Here is an 8,525-nt window from a genome sequence, read left to right on the forward strand (position 1 = left end):
TGTTTATAATCTCAAAATTGGGATTTACTCTAAGATAATTATTAATAAGTTCAAGTTCTTTAACACTATAGCAATATTGGAAGTCCAAATCTTCAAAATCCAAATCACCAACTAGTATGAAAGAAAGGTTAATGAAAGAAAGGGTTAATGGGAATAAAGAATTCTTTCAAAAACAACTATTTATCTTTTTCAAAAAAAGTATTACCAATACTATCTTTTTTTGTTCTTGATACAGTACGGGATGATTTTTTTGTTGTTACAGTACTGGATGACTTTCTCTTTTGCGACATGATTAAGTGATATTATTAAAGTTGTGCTATTATTATTTTGTGCTTAAAATTGTGCTCTAATTGTGCTCTTTAAAATTTTTTTGGCATGCATTTATATATTATTGTTGTTGTCATATATGCTCATTATTTGTAATGATGATACATATCGGAACATCAAACTTATTTCGGTAAAATTTATTGGTTTGAATCAATATACTATTGTGTTGTTTTTATTAATAATTGTTTTAAGACAATATAACTGATTAAGTAACACTTTTTGTGTTCAATTTTACTTTAATAATAATTGAAGTTACATATTGTTATCTCTCGTAATAATTTACTCATAGAAAAATGATAAACTTCTTAAATCAATCTAAAACAAAATCTGAAAATAAATAGCAATCAATATTACTATTTATTTATTAGTAGAAATTAAATGTTTCAGTATCATTTTTTGATTAAAATTTCACTTATAAAATTCTTGTAATTTATATTCATGATTTAACTGTATAGCATACTTTTTTTTTTCAAACAACGTGTTAAATCTTTGGACAAACTTTTTTTTTCATATTTCCATCTAACCCTATAAAGAATTTTAGCCGTTATTTCTGTAAAAACTTCGTAAAAATGAGCCTATTCACGGAAAATGTAAATAATTCGGTAAATTCCGTGATATAAGGTTATTAATTCCGGAAATATTAGCCTTTTATGGAAAAAAGAATCGACTTTTTTTACAGGGTATACATTTCATCATTTTTTTTTTTACAATAAAACACATTTAAAAAACTTTATTATACTCAATTTTTTTTTAGTATAAACTTACAAATAACCTTTAATTATAAATAATATTTTAAATTACCAATTACACATGATGACATGATTTTTTACATGTACTCAGCTCTAAAAGCGATTATATTAATAATTTTTGTGATAATTAAGAAACTGATTTCCATTTTATTAAATATGATTATTGTAAAATTTAGAGAATGGATTGAATATGATACATTTGAAAAAATTACCAGTTAAAAAAGTTTCATATTAATGATCGTCAACAACCATACATACACTTCAGTTAAATCATATTATTTATAACGATATTTCAGTTAATTCCTTCATTTATTATAAACAATTTTTGCTTTTCTTTTTGAGTTAAATTTTGATAGTTTAAATCATAAAATTTAGCAAATGTATTAAATGTATTGTATAATTAAAAAATTTAACAAATATATTGTAAAGTTTTTTACTTCGGGGTGATCATTACCGTTGGCCAGAATTGTAAATTTTTACCGGCACTATATTTTTTAATGCTGGTCGATCGTCATAATTTCAGTAACCGGTGATCTCTCGTAAATATATTATTAAAACTACATTGTGTTAAATTTTAATAAATATATAATTATATTTACTATATAACAAAAAAATACTTGTTCCTCATATACTATAAATAAATTCCAAATTCGGGACTATCACTGATGTACCATTCATATCAACTTAACTTTATAGGATAGACCATTTATGTATCACAAAGCTTTAATTCAGCATCCTCGTCCATTCAAATAAAATCTGAAGTTAAAATACAAACAAAAAAAATAAGAAATGGTTAATAATCTGTTTCTTTAATTAAGAAATCAAAGTTTCAAAGTTCAAATAACATCGAAAATCGAAGCTAACCCAGCTTATATATCATAGAATGAAGCTAAGCCTTAAAAAAAAAAATGGTTGGAACAGTAAGTAAACCTATTTTCAAACTGATAAAGATAAAAAATCAAGATTTCAAAATAATTCTGAACTCACCATATGTCTTAAAAATTTTAAAGTTCAATCTATAAAAGGAAAAAAAATCATTAGCCAATGTTCTAAATAGAAGAAAAATTGAAGTTTCAGAACAGGACCCCGAGTTATATATTATATAGGGGAGATCGGCACACATTTACTATTAGCTCTCGCATTTCGCACTATGCAATGCTGATCGCAAATGGAATCGACCTACATGATTTTAGCTCATTCTACCAGGACTTGACCTTTCTATGTATAGCTCGAGATCCTGTAAAACTTACCAAGTCCAAACCCTATAAAAAGAGAAAATAAAGAAATGAAATATTTTTTTGAAAAGTAAAGTTTTGAGGTCCTACTTCAAACTTAACTAATGATCCATTCGTACTTTTTTTTTCAACAGCATCCAGAGACCAAAAGAACCAGCCACAAAACTATTATAAATAAAAGAACGAAATATAAGTAAACTGTAAAAGATGTTTCATTTTTTTTAACTAATTACCACAATCCTGTATCCAAAGAGACTGGAGTGCCATAATAAGAGCTGCAAGAGAAAAATATCTAACATTAAATAAAAAAATCATTTTCTTTTTTCTATAAACAAAAAAAAATAAGAAATTATTTAAAGAAATTTTGTGAAAACTAAAAGTGTAGATATGGAAATAATAAAAACTTTCCTGAATTTAGAAGTAAAACCTGAAACGTTGCTAAACGTTTTGTTAAGGAAATCGAAATCGTAGAGGGAGGAAGGAAGAAGGGAAATGAAGGAAGAAGAAAAGGGAGGGGAAAGGAACGAAGGAAAGGGATGACTATATTTGCTATTTTTAAATATTATATTTTTAAATATTATAATTTGATTTAATAGCGATATTTTTACAATTTGTTACTATTTCGCTAATATAATATTATGTGATCAATGTAATTGCCGATCAGGGTGATTATTTTTCCTTAACTAGTCTTTTTTGATAATTTTGTGCCGATCTTGACATCATTCAACATAAATAACGTTTCACAGCTATTTTATTATTATATTTTCTTTTTCTTTATTTAATATTTTTGCATAATATATTTTAATTATTTATTAAAATGGTTGAAATTAAATTAAGTGACAATGTATTTGAACAAATAAAAGACTTCAAACATTGGAAATTGTCTGAAGAACAAGAATCGTTAATTGTTAAACTAATAACAGACAAAGAATTAAAAGAACGTTATAAAAAATATGATTTATGTGAAGGATGTAAGCAACCTAATACTAGCTATGAATGGTGCCAGCCATGTATTTCTAATCATTTTCAACAAAATTTCAAAAATTGGACAAGTGGAAATCATGACGTTGATGAATTTATTCAAAAAGCACAATTAAAAGCTAAAGATGAGGACCATATCATAGAGTGGATTGAATATGATAAATTTGAAGATGTTGAATATTTAGCAAAAGGGGGATTTGGAACTACTTTTAAAGCAGTTTGGAAAGATGGTCCTTGGAAAACGTATGATATAAGTACTAAACAATTGGAAAGAGAAAGTTATACAAAAGTCGCTTTAAAGTGCTTACATAATTCACAAGATATTTCAGCAGATTTTTTAAAAGAAGTAAGTTATTTTTTTATAAATCTTCATTAGCCTTCATAAATGAAACTAACCATAATTTTCTTTAAAGGTTGAATCAAATATTTTAGCATATAATACTGCCCTCATAGTTCGTTGTTTTGGTATTACCAAAGATCCAAAAACAAATAATTTTATGATGGTAATGGATTTAAAAAAGGGCAGTTTAAGACAACATTTAAATAACAATTTCATTTCACTGAATTGGAAGAAAAAGTTGTATAGTTTAACTGCTATTATACTTGGTCTTAAAGATATTCATGATAAAGGATTAATTCATAATGATTTTCATTGTGGGAATATATTAAGCAATTTTAGTAGAAATGCTTTTATTACTGATTTGGGATTATGTCAGCCAGCAAATGTCAAATCCCCTCAAAATAGTAATAAAAAAATATATGGAGTATTACCTTATGTAGCTCCTGAAGTTTTAAGAGGAAAAGAATATACTCAAGCAAGTGATATTTATGGATATGGAATCATTGCATATGAAATATGTACAGGTTTCCCTCCTTATTATGATGTAGCTCATGATGAATTCTTAGCAATGAAAATTTGTAATGGGTTGAGACCAAAATCTAATTATAAAATTCCTCAATTAGTTCTTGACATTATTAATCAATGTTGGGATGCTGACCCTTTAAAACGACCTAATGCAGATGAATTATATGAATTAATTGGAGGTTTATTGAGTGATATTCGTCACAATAGAGTGGATTCTGTGATTTATAAGCAAGTTAAAGAAACAGATGATATTAATAAAAAGTTATCTTTTTCATCACCTTTATTAAAATCTACTGGTACTATATCATATATGACACATCCTCAAGCAGTTTACACAAGTAGGCTTTTAAATTTTAAAGATCTCCCAGAACCAACAAATGCTGATAATAATGACGATTTACTTGGAATGGAGTATTCAGGTAAACATATATAACATGCTATAATATTTTAATTTTATTTACAATGCTGACAATTAATATTTATAGATTCTTTAAAAATGGATTTTACTAAACTTGATATTAATTCTAAAGGTAATTAATTTTGCATATGATTTTTTTGATCCATTAAATTGTAATTAACTATTTTTTATTATAGATGAAAATAATTAAGTTCAGTTTACTTAAAGTATAAAATTTTATCATATTTATGCTTATTATGTAATTATTTATTTTATTTGTATTTGTATTTTGTAATTGGAGATTGAAGGAGTTATTTATGATTTAAATTTAACGAATCTATATATGTAAATTTTCTAATTTAACGGTCTTCTAGATTGGAATCCTGCGCAAAAGTCCATAATTTGAAATTTAGCCCAACCCGATCAAGATCCCAACCAGGATTTCTTATTACTGCTATGATATAATTATGGTAACCTTTAAGAAAAAAATCATTTGTTAAAAAAAGATTTTCACATTTATTTAGTATCCTTGTTAAGAAACCTTCATATTTAAAAAATATCTTTATATCTATTTATTAAAAAATTTCGTATTTACTTATTAAAAATGAATTTTTGTACTGTATTTATTTGTTAAAAAAATCAATCAGTTTGTTACTATTTGTTATAAATGAAAAATAATCAATGAATTTATTGAGATTTTCACTCGCACGAATATTTTTTAATTTTTCTCCACAAGCCGACTTCTAACGAGCTAAAATTTTCAAAAGTTTAAAAAGTAATCATAATCTCGGTTTATTATTAAAAGTTCAAAGCGAAAATTTTATTAATTTCAGTTCATAATACCGTACGTAATTGTAGTTAGTGAAAGAAAAAATAACAAAGTTATTTTTTGAAGATTCAATTTCACGGTACAAAGATAAGAATTTAATAATTTAAAATTTCTATCCAATTTATTTATAAAAAAGAAAAAAAAATTTAAATGAGACATTATTAAAAATTGACATAAAAATCTAAAAATTCTAAGTGATGTAACTGATAAAAGCTATAAAATACTTTAAAAAAAAAATCAAACTATTAGATAAACGTTGTAAAACTTAAACTAAAAAAAAAAAAAGAAAAAAATCCTAGTATTTAGCTTTAGGATATTTTGGTTTGTCTTTATAATCTTTGAAATGCATTTTTCCTTTTCCAAATTTACCGAATTTACCGAATTTACCGAATTTGCCAAATTTGCCAAATTTTCCGAATTTTCCAAGTTTTCCGTGTTCATATTTTAAACATTTTCCAAGGTCATATGCTATACATTTTCCAATTTCAAATTTTATACATTTTCCAAGTTTTCCGAGTTTTCCATTTTTTCCATGTTTCCCATATTTACCGTGTTTTCCGTGTTTCCCGTGTTTACCATGCTTTCCATGCTTTCCATGTTTTTCGTGTTTTCCATGTTTTCCCATCATTCCATGTTCATGTTCTTTATGTTCGTATTTTAAACATTTTCCAATTTCATGTTTAATACATTTTCCAAGTTTTCCAAATTCATATTTTAGACATTTTCCGAGTTTTCCATGGTTGTGTTTTCCAAGTTTACCATGGCCAGCTTTTCCATATTTTTTTGGTTTATCCTTATGTTCACTCCTTTCATAGACAACACCATTTTCAAATTCTTCGATTGGTGTAGCGACGTAATTAGTGGCAAGAAAGGCTAAAATTATAGCCAAAATAAAAGTGAAAGAGACTTTCATTTTTTATGAAATAAAAAAGAGTATATATGAGAAGATAAGGTATTCTTAAAAAGCAACTATATTAAAAATATATCCTGTATGAATTAACGTTTTTCTTTTTTCCTGACAAGATAACAAGAAATTGACGAGCCATATTTATATAAAAAAATTTCGGTAACGTAAATAACGAAATAAACTTTATTTCAATTTAATATAAATAAATTACGTCTAATAAATTACTCATACCCAATCTAAAGTTTATAATTCATGAGTTATCAAATAATTTGTATATCTTTTGCATAATTGAATATAAATAAAATAAATAAACAACGTACTACTAAATTAAACGTTAATTCAAATTCAAAAAAAAAAATATTATGAACGTAAATGAAATAATTAAATGTAGATTATACATAAAGTTTTCCTTGTCAATTAATATTTCGAAACATAATAAAGATGCATTTAATTATTTTTTTTAAAAAAAATAATCTTTACTTTAAAAGATCAAAATATGAATTCTTTTTTTCCTTTTTTTAAAATTAATATTCCTTATACAAATGCGAATTTTTTTTATTAAAGATAGATTGGTTATTTTGTATTGTACAAACGTACACAATATAAATTGTTTTCACATTATAAAAAAAATACGAAACGCGATATATAACGTGAAAAAAATTTTAATTTTCTTGGCGCGCGTTTAGATAATTTTATGATTATTTTTATACGATACATATGATTGGTTAAGCGTACCCTTATATGGTTTAATGACTTTAATGTACATCAAAAAAAAATTAAAAAAATTGTTGTACCGAAGAGTCAGCATGCAGAAATAAAAATGTATCACAACATCATGTTTGAAATATTATGTAGATCTTTACAAAAGGTTAAAATATCTGATATGTAATATTATAAATCTTTTACCCCTTTAAACTTTATTGTTTGCCAAGAATCAAAAAAAAAATAAAAATAAAAATAAAAATTAAAAAATAAAATAAAAAAATTATAACATTATGAATGAAGTTAGAAACATTTGGATCATGAGAATTTTTTCATGGACTAAAAATCGAAGGTATTTGTCTAAAAGAGGATTAAAAATCAAGTAGCTTTTTTTAATAAGTCACTTGCGATATTTGTTAAAGAAGTTACGTTTTAAGAAATTATAAATATCTGTATATTAAATTAACAAAAAATATTTATAAAATTTTAAACAAACAAATATAAATTTTATTTTTTACATTCCGTAACACAAAAAACAGTTGACGACGCACAAATTTTAACGATCAGTTATCAATTTTGAAATTTTACAAAATTTTACGAGAAAAAAAAAATTCATTTAATCAATTTTTTTAAAAAATATTCGTTAACTTTTTATTTTCGTTTCAATATTTAAAAAAATTTTTTTATTAATTATAAAAAGTCAACAATAATGAATTTTCTTATTCTTTCATCATAAATTTTGTAATGCGCGAAGTAGATTTTTTTGACAATTTTATTATATGTAAGGGAGGAAAGCTTATCATGTAAAATATTATTCCGGGAAATTTATGAAAAATGTATAATGTAATGAATATTATTGGACGATTTTTTTAAATTTTTATTTTAAATGAAACGAAATTGAAATACCTGCAGAATAATTGCTATAAATAGGTTTTATTAATTATTACATCATTATAAAAATTTTAATATAACAATTTTAACTACTTGTTTAAAATTATCGGAAACACAATAATCGTTAATCCGTTTTAAATAAATATAGGAAATATTTATAAGTTTATCAATTGTTTTTTTATTATTTCATTTCTTGGCTCTTGGCGTGATGAAAAAAATGCAAAATTTCAAAAGTTAATTAAACTTGTATAAAATAAGTTTAGATTTACAATAATTTTTTTCTTGGCTCTTTTACCTGGTACGGCGGTAGTTGTACAATGTTTCATAACTCACTAGAAGATCAATGGGAGTCCAATTTTCGAAACAATGAAAAATGGATTATGTAATCAGTAAATCATTAACCACTAACCGTTATTAATTCCGAAGTATCATTATTGCAGGACGGTAAAGTAGTATCACGTGACCATACGACCCTATCCTTGCCGCACAAATGGGATGGGAACTTTTTGAACGTCGATGACTCGATGTTAATATATATATATTAATTCAAAGAAATAAAAAGCGAATATACTTTTTCATGAAATGCAGAGTTGAAAGTGTATCAGACAATAAACTTCCGCAGTGGCATTTGCGATAAAGTTA

At 24.8% G+C, this 8,525-nt stretch overlaps 2 protein-coding genes across 2 annotated transcripts; one reads left to right on the plus strand and one right to left on the minus strand.

The window, feature by feature from the left end:
* Positions 1-3,128: 3,128 nt before the first annotated feature.
* Positions 3,129-4,765, plus strand: OCT59_005791 (uncharacterized protein; the record flags this gene model as incomplete). Its single annotated transcript, XM_066140836.1, has 5 exons — positions 3,129-3,638; positions 3,706-3,757; positions 4,256-4,576; positions 4,643-4,687; positions 4,752-4,765. 5 exons carry the CDS (start codon positions 3,129-3,131, stop codon positions 4,763-4,765), a joined length of 942 nt encoding a protein of 313 aa, XP_065997683.1.
* Positions 4,766-5,678: 913 nt separating this feature from the next.
* OCT59_005792 (uncharacterized protein) lies at positions 5,679-6,296 on the minus strand (the record flags this gene model as incomplete). Its single annotated transcript, XM_025326476.1, has 1 exon — positions 5,679-6,296. One exon carries the CDS (start codon positions 6,294-6,296, stop codon positions 5,679-5,681), a length of 618 nt encoding a protein of 205 aa, XP_025175952.1.
* Positions 6,297-8,525: the final 2,229 nt, after the last annotated feature.

Source organism: Rhizophagus irregularis, chromosome 14, assembly GCF_026210795.1.
Source record: "Rhizophagus irregularis chromosome 14, complete sequence".
NCBI lineage: Eukaryota > Fungi > Glomeromycota > Glomeromycetes > Glomerales > Glomeraceae > Rhizophagus > Rhizophagus irregularis.